The sequence below is a fragment of the Chelonus insularis genome, unplaced genomic scaffold (assembly GCF_013357705.1).
Source record: "Chelonus insularis isolate UGA/USDA-ARS -01 unplaced genomic scaffold, ASM1335770v1 contig_555_pilon, whole genome shotgun sequence".
Classification (NCBI taxonomy): domain Eukaryota; kingdom Metazoa; phylum Arthropoda; class Insecta; order Hymenoptera; family Braconidae; genus Chelonus; species Chelonus insularis.
In genome coordinates this window covers 48,585-64,009 of record NW_023276640.1, presented here as the reverse complement: position 1 = coordinate 64,009, position 15,425 = coordinate 48,585, and the positions used below count along the sequence as shown (strand labels likewise).

At 30.2% G+C, this 15,425-nt stretch overlaps 1 protein-coding gene across 2 annotated transcripts; it reads left to right on the top strand.

Annotated features, from left to right (window-relative positions):
• The first annotated feature begins 11,703 nt into the window (after positions 1-11,703).
• On the top strand, positions 11,704-15,214 carry LOC118070173 (protein tilB homolog). Of its 2 annotated transcripts, XM_035088607.1 has the most exons (10): positions 11,704-12,280; positions 12,494-12,559; positions 12,758-12,925; positions 13,037-13,199; positions 13,335-13,403; positions 13,483-13,602; positions 13,776-13,880; positions 14,188-14,490; positions 14,724-14,816; positions 14,906-15,214. In XM_035088607.1, exons 1-10 carry the CDS (start codon positions 12,201-12,203, stop codon positions 15,014-15,016), a joined length of 1,278 nt encoding a protein of 425 aa, XP_034944498.1. In that variant the 5' UTR covers positions 11,704-12,200; the 3' UTR covers positions 15,017-15,214. The 2 variants fall into 2 exon arrangements, with proteins under 2 accessions (XP_034944498.1, XP_034944499.1); XM_035088608.1 differs by lacking the exon at positions 13,776-13,880.
• The last annotated feature ends 211 nt before the right edge of the window (positions 15,215-15,425 follow it).

Sequence of the window (15,425 nt, the reverse complement as noted above, 5' to 3'; positions counted from 1 at the left end):
CAGGTTCGACAGTTAGTTCCGGCACTTCGCGGGCAAGCTCGATCCCCACCTTTCGTACTCAAGCCTGCATTATACAACTTATAAACATAAACATGATGTCAGAGATAATGTGTTATATAGCTGTGTGGTAGAACACCAGGCTTTCATTTTACCGATTAGGGTTCGATCCCAGTCATAGCCAATTTTTTTTCATTAAAATTTTACATAAATGTAGTAATTGGTTGTTTATATGAGTTCAAAATCAATTCCTATAGTCTTTAAGAGACAACATTTTCTAAAAAAGAGAATTCATAGTAACTCGCTCCTCACCCTCAGCTTATTTTCAGAAAAACAAGTTTTTTTTCGTAATTAATTGGAAGAATATTTAAATGAAATATATAAATATATAAAGTTACTTAAACGAAAAAAAGGAAAAAGAAAATTTACTATGACTAGGATCGAACCCTGCCTGGCAAAATAGAAGTCCAACTCTTTGACCACAGAGCTATCAGGGTAACAATTCTTTTTGGTCCAGTCAAATGAGGGAAATGGAATAATTTTGGTTTGCTGTGACCAAAGTGATGATTTATAGATGACTAGATCAGAAATTTCGTAAGGAACACGATAGTCTAGGTCAAAAATGTTTGGCACGCATAGGGAGGAGTAAATCGCGAAAAACCGTCCCCTATCGCGAATTGCTCGATTTCTATCATAGATACGAAAAAATTTTTTGCATAAAAGTTGTCCAGAATTTAATTTTAATAAAAAAAGTACTGAACACTTTTTTTCATATCTATGATAAATAAAAAGTTATTCGCGACTGAAACTTCACTATTGACAAAAGCTTCAGTCGCGTCTGAGAAAATTAATAAAAAATACTTAACGCTACAAATATCACTTTGTGGCGATTTATTTCGAAAAATGAGATATTAAACTACATTTTCAGAGAAAATTTTTTTTTTTATTAATTTTTTCATTATTTTCATTAATAATGAATTATTTACATCGTTCTCATTTTGGTTAAAATGCACCGATCAGCCCGATTTTGGGCTCAAAATGTGCAGAATCAAAAATTAAACAATTCATCTATGCAATTTATTTATGCTTGTAAATTATAAGCTGCAGGCTTGGACACAAAGAGTGGGGGTAGAGTTTGCCGGTGAAGTGCCGGAACTCTCCGCAAATTGTTTAAATTGCTGCTAAATATTTTTAAATTATTTTTGAAAAAAAACTACATTTATATAACTGTACTAAAAAAGGGTTTATGGCCCTGTTCGAATGTCTTCTCCCTCAGCGTTCATTAATTAAAAGGATTATAAAAAAAAACTTAAATTCTTATAAAGAATCAATTTTGGCTTATTAAAATTATAATTACATTCAATTTTACTATTGGCCGAGATCGGGATTGAACCCTGCTCGGAAAAATAAAAGTCTGGTACTTAAATCACAAAGCCAGCATATTTCCAATCATATCTACATGTTTATATCTTCATGTTTATTATTCATCTTAAACTACATGCTTCGATCCGTAGACTTGGAATTGAGCTCGCTTGTTGAAATTTATACCTAATAGAAATAATAATAATGGATGAATATATGTATTTTAAGTTATTTTCAGGTATTACATTGATTAATGTTCAATGAGTATCATCATATTTATTAATATTATTGCAATAGTCATCAAAGTGTAGGGCATTGTAGTGAGACACACTACATTTACATCACAACATGTATTACTTGTACACACACATATACAAATTACTCGCTAAAATGCAGGGCACCATCAGTTCTGGATACGGATTGAGTATTTTTTCAATATGGATGACTCAGGTCATCTGCGAGCATAATGCTGTCACCTATCGGAATTTTTTCAAACTAATTTCCGGAGAAAATCATCTGGAATACAATATTTATAATTATTTCTAAATTATTAATTTTTATCCTATAAATTGATTTTTTTTTGACATTCAGAATAAATTTAAATAATAATAACAATAATTTAAACTTACTTCTTCAGTCAGGGATAGTCTATTGTTGTAGGAACTATCTAAAAGAGTATTTAATCATGAACTTTCTAAATTAATTTAGATGTTGAATCTCTGTTTGAAAAAAAAAACTACTCCATCGATAATTGCTCGGATGGTATCAAAGTTTTTGATAGACCAGGCATTAAGGCTGGGCTGAAGTCAGAAAGCATGGAGAATATAACAAGGAGGCCGAGCTCAGGGATAGGATTTTGGTACTAAAAGTAGAGTTGGTGGATAGTTCTCCTAAATTCTACGGGTAGCGCTGATGTCAAGAAGCGTCAAAAAATTAAAAGCAAGTGGGAGAATAGCAAAAGAGAGAGGGATAAGGAAATTAGAGAACTACAGCGGTAGATCCGCCCACATCAGTTGGGGCCAGACTGCCAAGAAAGGAAGAGGTCTGTGTTTTTCGTTCCTGGAAACGACATAACGTATAAATCTTTATAGATTGCATGAGAGAAATTACATAAAAAAGAAAAATGTACAAAACGTACTAAGAAACAGCAGTAATACGTCGAAGGAATTTAATGTCGAGCAATACAGGAAATTAAAATTTTCGTACTACTTTCAATTTTTTAGGGGGTTGACAGAAGACTCGAGATTGTTTGTACATATTTATGTTCATAAACATAAGACGCCCTCATTGAAAAATTTATTGATCATTCATAAAGTACATGTCAAACAGTTATTTGACTCTTATTAATATAAATAAAAAAAAAGATGGAAATTTTCTGATTACTTTTAATTTTTCAAGAGGTTTTGCCTACTCTTGGCCAATGTGCATTTTCTCAAAACACATCGCTCAGCGAGAACCACGTGAAGGTGGTAGGCTTTTCTCACCAGGAAGAGGATGGAGATTAGGAATTGTTAATCTTCAAAGTCAAAATGTCTTAGAAGACCTTGTTTTAGTAGGATGTGTGATTGTTAGTTTTAGGGCTTATCAGTAGTGTTTTCGGTAATCATAAATTATGTTCGTTTGATGTATCCAATTTTCTTCTGTTTCCTAGAGTAAAGACACTAATTTTATATTATATGTTTATCTTAAACTGTTTCATGGTTATTATAATGTATTGAATGAGATTAGATTACCTTGTTATCTCTTCCTTTTTTTGCCTCTTTTTCCAGTTGTTGTCTTTCCATTGATGGCTTCAGCGATTTTATCTGTATGAAAATTCAAAGATAAATAGACGGCTATGTTCTGTGCTTCTTTAGTCGTACTTTCTATTAAATATTATGTACATACCTTAGAGTTTTGCTTCTTTGCGTGATTTTCTCGTTTTTTCTTTCTGCTCTTCATGTTTCTCGGCATTTACGACGCGAGTAATGAAGTGACTTCGAGAAATTGTATAAAATTTTACAATTTTTCTGTTGAAGTCGTATACATGCCCATCACATCCTATTCGATGTTGTGCTGTGAAGCCTTCGTCTCTGAGCACTAACTTGAAGAAGCTATCCTGTTTGATTTTATTATTTTTTAAAAATTTAATTATTATAAACTCAATATTTTCGATGAGTTTAACTAGTTGTAATGTCGGGTATGTCAATTTTCCTTCCGTCATTACTTCTATTAGTTTCGTCTTTTCATTAAGTGAAGGGTTTTTGGATATTACACTTTGTAAACATTGTTCACATTGTGTCCACTTAGTCGCCTTCTTTGCAATATACCCTGCCATGTATTCTATGATATTTTGTTCCACACTATTATCAAAAAGTTCCTCTGCGGTATCGTTGTCATCTTCAAGTTCAATTTTTTTAACTATTGAGTTCATTATTTCATCCATTTTTTTCTGATTGTTGATGGGAATTACATTATCAACTACCATTCCTTTCATGAGAGTTGATAATGTTTCTTCACCGCCAACATTACTACCTCGGGGTGGCTTCAATAAACTATATGTGCTCAATAGATGAAACATTGTGCCGAACATGACAGCATCAGGATGGTCATTAGCACCACAGACTTCTCTGGATAAGCTGAAAAATCGCTACAATTATTGATAAGTGATATAATTCTCTTCTGAAGTTATCTTACCTCCAATGCGTCTTGGTTGAGTCGGGATGTCATTAGATACTCATATTTACAACTATTCGTCAAGAATTCGAGTAATTCTAATGTTGCTTTCAGCGATACCATAAGTCCGTAATGGGTACTCTGCGTGATGTATTTGCAGTTATTTCTTTTACACTTTTCCTCCCACATTGTTAAATACTCAAGAAATTCCTGAATGAACTGAAAAAATTGGAGCAAGTCGATGGTAGTCTACATGGTTGATCTTTATTTTTTTGCCAATTCATTATTATGACTTACTTCATGGTCCTCAGAATGCAATTTTAAGCCCCTATTTCCAACTCTTATCATCATCAATTTGATAATTCGATTGAGGCGATTGATAAAAACGACCGAGGGTAAACAGTCTTTTAAATCAGCATTTTTCTTCTCATCTTTTTCATACAACTGCATGGCCGCTGATACACGTTCGGAAAAGTACTGGAAAAAAATGTTATGTTTTGAGTTTTTAATATTATGAAAATAGTACGTTAACATTATCTTTAACACTTTACCTCAAATGCCAAGGGTACGTTCATTTTCTGGTACGACTGAGGTTTTAAGACGGTGGATGTAAGCTTATGAGCAACTTTTAAATGATGTGGTTCCTCATTTTCGATATCGAACACAGCTTGCCAATGTCGTCTTTTGACCTCGCCATCAGGTGTCTGTAATTTTTTTGGTTATGAGTGGAATTTAATAAATGTATGTTTTTTTTATCGAAAACTATATTAGGCTGAAACTTACCCATAATACTTCGATATCTATTATTGCATTTCGAAAATTTTTCAGCAAATGTAGAAAATCGGATATGAACCATAACTTTCGAGTTCCATCGCATGGATGCTCGCACAATATGTTTGTTGTGGAAATTCCGAATCTTTTCCACATACCGCGATTCCATGTTGCTCCATCAGTTACGATTCCGTCCACATAAAATCCGTTTTTTTCAATAAGAATTAATGCTTCTAATACCAAGCATTCTCGGGTTTTACTGTTGGCACATCCCAAACTTAGAAAACATGCTAACGGTTGTACCCATCTTCCCTGAAACGGTTGGAACATTATTACTAATCCGTGATCACCGCTTTCATCCATTTGGTGTTCCGGAGTGTGATCACCGAGATCTACAAAGCCGTGAAATATTCCTTCACTTGCATTAAATGAAATTCTGCGAGCCAATTTTATTTCATCTAATAGCAACACACCTGAAATAATAATTGCTGTGAATGTTATCATAGTATTGAAATAAGTATATTTCTTGCTTACCCCGTCGTGCAGCAGGATCCATAACTTTTGATTTTTCTAACATAACATCGAAAGGCGCTTGTTTAAATCCATAAGAGCTGCCCATTTTTCTGATATATCGATTCAAGGTGTCTTTATGAGGAAGTTGTAACACCTAAATTTTCTCAAAGCGAGTCCCCAAGAAAATTCCCGCCCCAATTTAACAATTCATCTAAATTCCATGGCCCAGGATTCTATGGCGGATGCGTTACAAAGTAAATTCTCTAGACACAAATTAAAATCCAATTTCAACTTTATTATATAAACTATTTACAACATATATGTATTCTATTCTAGATTTCCAATTGTACAGTTTTACAAAGTAAACTTTCACTTAGGTGCCGTTATACTCGAGAGAGAGAGTTGCTATCTCAAAATCCCACCCAGAAGTGTCTACCCCGTGGCCTAATCTCTCGTTGGTCGGGCTACAACCCAGACCGGGATATTCGAAGAGCTAGCAACTCTTCGAGGGAAGGCTACAACCTTGCCTGAATAATCGACGAGCTTCAACTCGTCGACGAAGAGCTCCAACTCTTCTAGGGGGTATAGGTGTGAGCTACGACTCTTCACCTTCTAATTCTGGAACCCTATCTAAGTAAGGACGAGCTACAACTCGTCCGGGATACTCGAAGAGCTAGCAACTCTTCGAGGGAAGGCTACAACCTTGCCTGAATAGCTGACGAGCTACAACTCGTCGGCGAGGAGCTTCGACTCCTACACGGTTCAAGATCGTGAGCTCCAACTCTCGATCGCTAGCTAAAACCAAGAGCACCAACTCTTGGCTGGAAGGCTTCAACCCTCCAATTCCTATTTTCGGAAAGCTTCTACTCTCCGGGGCAACTAAAAGGCTACAACCCTTTAGCCAGAGCCACAACTCTGTATTGTACGACGTGAGCTACTACTCTCGTCGGTCTCGTTGGTCTAGTACCTCGGAGACAGGTGAAGTGACGATCTCCGCACAATTCAGCCCTTTTATACTGTTTGGCTCCGCCCTCTTTGCTATCCCCCACCACTATTGTGGTGAGTTGCGTGGGGAAGTCGTCATGGCAACAAGATCATCACAATATCTCTCTCTCTCAGATCTATTACGTTTCTTATGACCCTCTCTCTCTAATACATGGTATTAATAGGCTTCGCCGATAATTTAAATTTCGCGCTATTTCTCATGGGTCGATAAAATGATTTTACTGATTATCGATTCATCAGACCAATTGATTTTCTATAATATCGGCCTTAAAAATGTAACTTCGTTACAAAGTGGAAGAATTTCGTATTTTCGAAAATGATTATAGAGAGCAGGTCCTCTTATGCGCATGAGAATGCATTTGTACACCCACTTTTTTGTGTAACGCATGCCTCCTTTCTTGCATTTGGCCATCTCGAAAATAGCTTCTAATGCCTCTTTTTGATTTTCAGGCAATTTTGCAATTTTTTCCTTAAAAATATTCTCTGCTATTTCGCCACATTTTTTTTTGGAGTCACGGATTTGTTGCTTCAAAGTTTGGACCTACATTGTAATATGTACGGAAAAAATTGTTATTAATATTATAGTTAAAAATTATATTACTTTCGCTGACAAAAAGTGAATGAATTGTTAATTGTTGGAAGTAATTTCTTGCATCAGGTGGTCTTTTTTTTATGAATAATATTTTATGTTTCAAAATTTAAGTATGACGATAATAAGCTGTACTATAATGTTTATTTATTAAATATTGGAATAAAACTAAAACATAGTTTGTAAAGACATGAGTTTTCTCAATTTATTCAAGCGAATATTTTCAAAATTTCACTGTTTTCTCTTCATTTAGTATTCATTCATGTCATTTCTGCAAGAAAACAATATTAATTCATGTTTCACTAATTTTTATGTCAATAGAAAAAAAAAACGTATTTTTATCTACCTTTGCCATGAGAGTTTTATTCTGTCGATTTTTCGATCGTAATTGCTTATTCTTCATTTGTTTTCTCTTCAACAAATTAATAATTTTTTGATTTTTTTTCCACTCTCTATCAGATATAATCTTCTTCAACTTTGCACATGATTGACATCTTACACGACCATGTTTTACGTATGTCTTACATGGTTCCACATACCCTATGCATTCTGGAGAATAACTAGAACCAATAAAAACAATGTAGAACATTGAACAACATTCTTTACAAACAGGCAAAATTTTCTGATAAAATTAAGTGATTTGGGACTTTGCAAATTCAATACAATGTCAACAGCAATGAGGAGTACTTTTGGGAATATTTCTGGTCACTTGAAAGGAACACCATTGTTCATGGCTCCGGAAATTCTTTTACAAACTTCAGAAGCTACAATTTATAGTGATATATGGGCAATTGCCTGTACTATTGTTGAAGTTTATAATGAATTTCCAGTTTGGAATATTTCAGGTGATAATCCTGGTGTTATTTTGAAAAACTTGCTTCTTCAACGAAAAACACCTAATTTGCAAAATATTCCAAACGATATACAATTAACTATTGAACAATGTTTTAATTATAATTTCTGTGAAAGGCCACTACTGTCTAAACTCATTGAGCAATATGCAATGTTAATATAAATATGTATGGGGATGCATACAGTTAATAAGAGAGATGCAGTTAAAAAGCGTTTAAAGATCCACAATTCTATAAACTTTTCAAGTTTTTGTGAATATTTTGATTACAAATATTGATATAAATATTTAAAAGAATAAAAACACTGTTAATTTACTTGTTAATGTGAAAAGTGTGTGTTAAATTTGCTGAAAAGTCTGATTATAATTTTACTATTTGTTAATTGAAAAGTGATAAAAAAGATATTCTATTCGAGAGAACCCTTTAATTCTGTAGTTCAAAATTATGTCCATGTATAAGCCCATATAAACGCAAAATTTAAAGTATCAATATCTCGAAAACTAAGTGAGATATGAAAAAATTTTATACTTCATTTTCGTCTTATTTTGGACTGTTCTATCGAAATTCATTATCATATCGTGGCGCCACGGAAACCATAGTCGTGCCTTCTATTTTGTTTAAATAAATACAACAAAAGTGATATTTAAATATGAGATTGTATAATTGCTATATTGCATTTTATAACAAATACTTACCAAAGAGATTGTAAGTTTTAGTTAAAAATAAACATTGAAAAATTAATGTTTTCTTCAAAAAAGTGCATATATTTGTTGATATGAAAGACACAGTTCGAATGCGTTAGAAAGTTTGCCATTTTATAGATATTTATATTATTTTATAGTATTCCATGAACTTTTTAAATTTGTATTTAAAAAATTATTAGCGCCCTTGATTTATTCGTTAATATAAAAAACCTTTATTAAATGCACTAAAAAAACTGTGGCTATAATTTTTTTTTTATTATTATTAAATGTTAATAAAGAACGAAACAATTTAAAAATTATTTAGTTGTGGTTAAATGATTCCACGAAAGTGTAATATTTTATTATTTAATTTAATATTGTATTATTTTACATTTTGTAACACTCATCCAAAAATTTGAAAGCTAGAAATCAAACATTGAAGAAATGTTAATTTCAAAAAATGTAATAATTTATTTTTAAAATAAATGAGTTCATAGTATTTAAATTTATAATTTATTTATCATAGTTGATTCATACTCCATGTTATTTAATATTTATTTTTACAACAAATAACGAAATGAATTTTTCAAGATTCATTATTGTACATCCATCAAAGAGATTTATTATGTTTATATTTTATTTTGTATAGTAATGTATATTTGAATAAATTGTCTCATCAATTAATCACAATGGTGACTATTAAATTTATTGATACAGTTTATCAAATTCACATACAAACGAATAGCCTTTTCAACAGTTGTGGGATGAGTTGCATCAGGTAATAAAAATAAACGTAATTCATTGAACATAGGATTATAAATATGAGGTTTTAAAGAAAAATTGTTTAAACAACTATTTATATTCTGATCATTTACTCTATTTCCATAATTTTTTGAATTAAATTTTTCAGGACAGTAAAATAAATAATTCGGCCCGCCCATGAAGCAATTCAGTATTTTTTTGTTTACGAATTACGTGTCGATTCCACTCTTCTTTAGCAATTTCTAAATCTTTTTTTATTAATGCTCCAAAACAGTATCTTAGACATTCTACGTGTATTGGATTTAGATCATTATAAATATTCATGTCTCTCATGTCTTTAAACAATGAAATCCAAAAATCAATACATGATTTTCGTAGTTGAGATCAATAAGACTCAATTCTTTGATTAGAAGTACTTCTTCCTTTAATATAACTTTTATATCCTGATAATTTATTACTATGATTCATCCTTAAACTTATTTATAAGGATTCAATTAAAACATTTTCAGTACCTTTATCAGTACGTAATAAAGTGGATAAAAACCTATTGTTTTTACTGTACTTAAATAATAATGAGCGATAAATTCAGGTTTGTTATTGGAGCTAGCTACTTCCAGCCATAATACTTTCCGCGAAAATCTATCGATGCAACCATGAATTGCAGAATCAAACGGTTTTAATTTATCGTAACCATCGATATGCCACAAAAAATTTGGTCCAGGGATTTTGTATTTTTTTCGTCGTAAACGATGCCTTGCTCTACATTCTATTCCTTTTGGATCAGCAATTTTTAAAATTTTCCAAACAGTTTGGCGCTTCACAGACAAACCATAAATTGTTTGCAATCTTCGCCATAGACTTTTATATCCTAAGCAAGATCCACTTTCTTCCAATTCTGTTATGACAGCTTCAATAATGTTTTTTAAAGGTGATTTAACAATTTTGTGACGTTTTAAATTCTGTCTTTTCAAAATTCTTTTTAAATGACGAAGCGAGATCATAATATTATGACGATGAAATAAAATATTAATTATCTCTTGATATTTATATCCTTCTTGATGGTATTTTATAATTAAACTTACGTTGAAATTATTCAATATTCAATAACGATTCTGTAAAAATATTGGTTTATTGCATTAACTTTTGTTTTTATAATTATATGGTTAATAATTACGGAATGTCTCGAAATAAACGTAATTTAGAAAAATAAAGAATTTTTAACTTCCCAGTGGGAAGTTATAGTAATGGGTCCGATTTTGCGAATCCCGAATTTTGACATATCTCCACGTTTTAAGGTCCCCAGAGTCGAATACAATCGTTTTCCAGTGGACGTCTGTATGTATGTATGTGCGTGTGTGCGTATGTACGTATGTATGTATGTGCAATTTATGAATTATACCATTTTTTAGACAAAATTTCAAAATCTTTAAAAAAATATGAATATTAAATTATTAGAATACTTGTATAAAAATATGGTGACAATATTTCATCGAAAAAAAGAAATTTTGAAAAACAAAATCAGCAATGAAAGAATTTTAAACTCGTGTCAGGATTGAGAAAACAGCATTAAAGACGCTATAATAGTCAATAATAATTGTCAATAATATGGAATTGTGTTCATAACAATTGAACATTGTGACTAACAAGTGATTATTGATCATAGTAATATTTAAATAATAAGTTTTAAATTGTTATAAACAAACAAAATAGGGATCCATGATATACATATGAGTACTTTTAACGCATAATTCTTTCTTTTACTAAAAAAAAGTTACCAACCGTATGACATGAATGGAAACATATTTTATCCGTTTATAACAATTCCATTTGTTATAAAAAATGGAAACGGGTTTCATTCGAGGGGTTTTTTTTTTATTTTTTCCACTCGAAAGTTGGTCGTGTGGACCTTTCGGATCGCACCCAGACCACTGCAGAGCACTGATATTTTTAAAATTATTTTATACTTACCGTATATTTTTATGTAACTAAGAATAAAAAAAGTATTTTAGTTACAATTTACTCAATTGAATTTGAATGTAATATAAGTAATGCCAGCTTCCCGCGTTATTTGGATAGAAAACAACATAGTATGTATGTTGATTGGAGTAGAAAATAACAATATACTATGTATGATGAAAAGTTTCAGATAGTGACATCTATAGTATAAAATACGATGGCCCTTTTGGGCTTCCGTACTGATGGTGCCCCGCATTTTGACGGGTAATTTATGTATGTGTATGTTAAGTAATGAAGCCGAGTGTACTCGAAATTTTTAAATTTGGCGCCCAAACCTTCGGAGCCGCCACAAAAATGGCACTATTACTGCCACCTATTGAAAGACTTTTAAACTAACTCAAGGTTTTTTTCTAGTTTACCGACGAGATATAGTTTATCATCTAAAAACTTTTTTACTGGAAAGTAAAATAACATGATGAACATTTAGTGAAACTCTACTTGAGTGAAAAAAATATAATATTAGATAGAAAATTACACATTTTTGGAGTAAGGGATTTGATTATATCATTTATATTAATAATAGAATTCATTTTAAAATTTAGATAGATATTGGAAATTCAAATACGTGGTAAATAATTTAATTTTTACATGTATTATCCGGAGTATCTTCCTCAACGAAGTAGCATTTAGTACGCAAGCAAATCCGACAGGGTACCATATAAATGGGAACGAAAGTCACGTTCCCCACTCTCACACCTTGATCACGGTCTATTTCCATTTGTATTTATGTAAAAGTTGAAGTGTAGGAAGATGACCGTTATGGTGTTGCAAAGTACGATTACTTTACGTAAACAATTAATACAAACATCAAATTAATCTGGTATTCGATTGTCAGAAAATGTTAAAATCACAATCCATATACTGTAACCTACAAAAAAATACATTTTTCAATATGGTTAAAGTTTTTATACTTAATTAACTAATATTTTTTTTATAATTTACATATAAAAAGAATTATACGTGTTTAGCCATTTGTTAAAAAAACATTCATCTAAAATGGTAAAATTAACTGAAGAAATGGTCATAGCACGATCACGAACATCTGATTTGACAGAAGTCAAAAAATTAAATTGTTGGTAAGTTTTTATGTATGTACTTACAAAAATAAATAAACACACTTTAACCAAATTGTACTTGTAAATAAATCATTACTATGTAAACTATTAATTGTCATTGAAAATTTGTAGACATAATGGATTAGATATGATTTATTTATAATTCTTATTAAATGTGTACTACAGATAAAATAATTTTATAACAATATTGATTACAAATGTTAATTTTTTTAGGGGTTCTGAATTAACAGATGTTAGTATCCTACGAGAATTAAAAAAAGTTGAGGTTTTATCATTGAGGTAAGTTAAATAAAATTATTTTATTTTTTAAATACAAAAATTCAATAACTTTTCTTGAATTATACCATGATAAACTTTCCCTTTTACTTTCTTCAGTTAATGAAAAATATAGAAACGTGATGATTGCTACACCTTTGTAAATTAATGAAATTGCTTTATTAATATTTATATTTAGTTAATCGGAATATTTGATTTCAGTGTCAATAAAATAAGCAGTTTAGCGGATTTCCAGTTTTGTTTAAATCTTAAAGAGCTTTTTGTAAGAAAAAATAATATAACTGATTTAAATGAAATATGTTATCTTCAAAACTTGCCAAATCTTCGTCATTTATGGCTTGCAGAAAATCCTTGTGCTGAACAGAAGGAGTAAGTCAAATTTTTCTATCTATATAATTTTCTACTTATTTATATACTTTTCTATTTAAATATAATGAAGTTGATAAAGAATTAATAATATCGTTTTTTTCTAAATTAAAGGTATCGTTTAACGGTAATCAAAGCTTTACCAAATTTAGAAAAATTGGATGGTTCATTTGTAGATGCTGAGGAAGCAAATTTTGCATTATCAAATGGAAAAACTCTGTATAATCCTCTTGAAATAAATGGATCTTCAGTTCAGTCTATGTTGGCTAGTTCAGAGGTGGTATATGAAATCTTTCGCAATTTCTATTACATTATAATATGTTTTTCATAACAACAAATTTAATTTCATATGACTTTATTATATTATCTTTTTCATAGACAAATAATATACTCTTGTTATAAATATGCATAGGATGTAGCTGAAATTCCAGAAGATGCTGAACCTGAACAAAACCGTAGTTCTAGCTCTTCTAGTGATCAGGTAATACAAGTTACATTTGTTGTTTTAAAAGGAAAGAAATACTAAATATTGAGTTAACATGAAGAATAATGTTTTTCAGAGGAGTTACGATGATTATCAAAAAGTCAATCAAGAATATCATGACGTAGATCGTCGAAATGCAAATCATAATGTTAAATTAACGCATCAGCATTCTCATGACAACCACCTCAGTTATGAAGTGAGTATACTATATAAGTCATATATAATTTATGTACATGCAAATGTATATCTGTAATTAAGAAAGTGTGCTGGAATATACATTCTATTAGAAGCTAATTGTCTAAAAATATTCGTAATTTTCATATAACTTTTTTAATGCCTTAACGATGGACTTGGGTGCTTACATAATAGTTCCAAAATGGACAAGCTCAAAATTTAACAAAAGATAATGGAATAAAAAATATTCCACACATAAATGGAGATAATTCACTAATTAATAGGTCTATTATATTAAAGGTATATTGAAAACATTAAGTATTTATCTATTTTTTTATTATATAATAATTTTTTTTAATATTTGATAATATATTAGAAGTAATTTCCGTGATTATAATTAAACTTTAAGAATATAATTTTGTATTTAATCCACTGGTTACATATTCTTTTCATTTTAGTTCTTATAATATAAATAAAATAAAAATTATAATGCTCGATAAAAAATTTATTATTTGACTTTTTATCTGCATTTCAATGCTTTATTGTTTTAACAATCTAGTCGTAAATTATATTTATATGTATATTCATTTATTATTAAAACATTTAGGAACATGAAAATAACAAACCGGTATTTGTACCTGTATATGTACGACATTATGGTACGAATCCTAAAGAAAGCCGGAACAGTCGGGAATATGAACGTATGAGTTGTCAGCCTAATCAACGATATCAACAGCTACAATCTCCACCAAGGTCAGCCTACTCTACAATTGAATACCAAGATGAGAAGCGATTTTCTGATCGAAATAGTTATGAATATGAAGATAAATCTCATAATCATATAGATAATGAAGAGTCATATTATCCTCCTCAACCACGACGGTCATCGTCTTATCAGAATAGTGAAAAGGTTCGTTATGATAATTCATTTACAATGTTATGAGTACATTTCTTCTCGGTGCCATTAAAAATCATTAAATTATAATACTTTGATTTATTAGCTACTTTTTAATTTCTTTTCTTGATCTTACTTTATTGTTTGATATAGTTCAAAATATCTTGTCTGATAGTGTATGATATGAATATTGTTGATTAGTATAATTATTTTAATTATTTAAATTGTTACGTCCTATTCATTTTTAGGAAGATCACAGAGAAAGAGATATGTCGAGATGTATGAGGCATTTAGAAAAAGATAAATGTCATTTTCATTATAACAGAAGACCTGTAACAAGAGTATGTATTAATTTCTATATTTATCAGATTTATAAATTAATTTTATTACTTGTTAATTCATATTTTTTCCAAAATTTTTTTTGTTTCAGAATTCCAACATATTATCAGCCGTTTTGTGCCTAGTGAAAGAATTAGATTTTCCGAGTCTAGAAGTTGTTGAGATGGCCGTTCGAAATAGAATGGATGAGTTAGATGAATAAATACGAAATTAAACTATCCATAATTTCATTCATTTGAATAATTCAATATAAGTAATATAATTTATTAAAATTATCATTTTAGTTTAATTTACAATAGTTTGAAAAGAAATAATGAAATATTCAATAAATTTTGACTCTTATATTCAAAGGTTAAGTATATAATGCAATTATTATAAATAAAAAGTATTTGAAACATGACTCAATGATTTTCGTTCCTTACTTCATCAATAAGGAGCGATATGAATTTGTCTCGCTTGGAATAGAAACTTTTATTTTAATCGGGTTTATGTATAATGCAAAAAGTAAATTAAATTCATGAATGCATTCCCTTTTGCATTTTTAAAAATATTACTATTGACATAAAAAAAATAAAAATTATTAAATAAATAAATAAAAAGAAAAACGATTT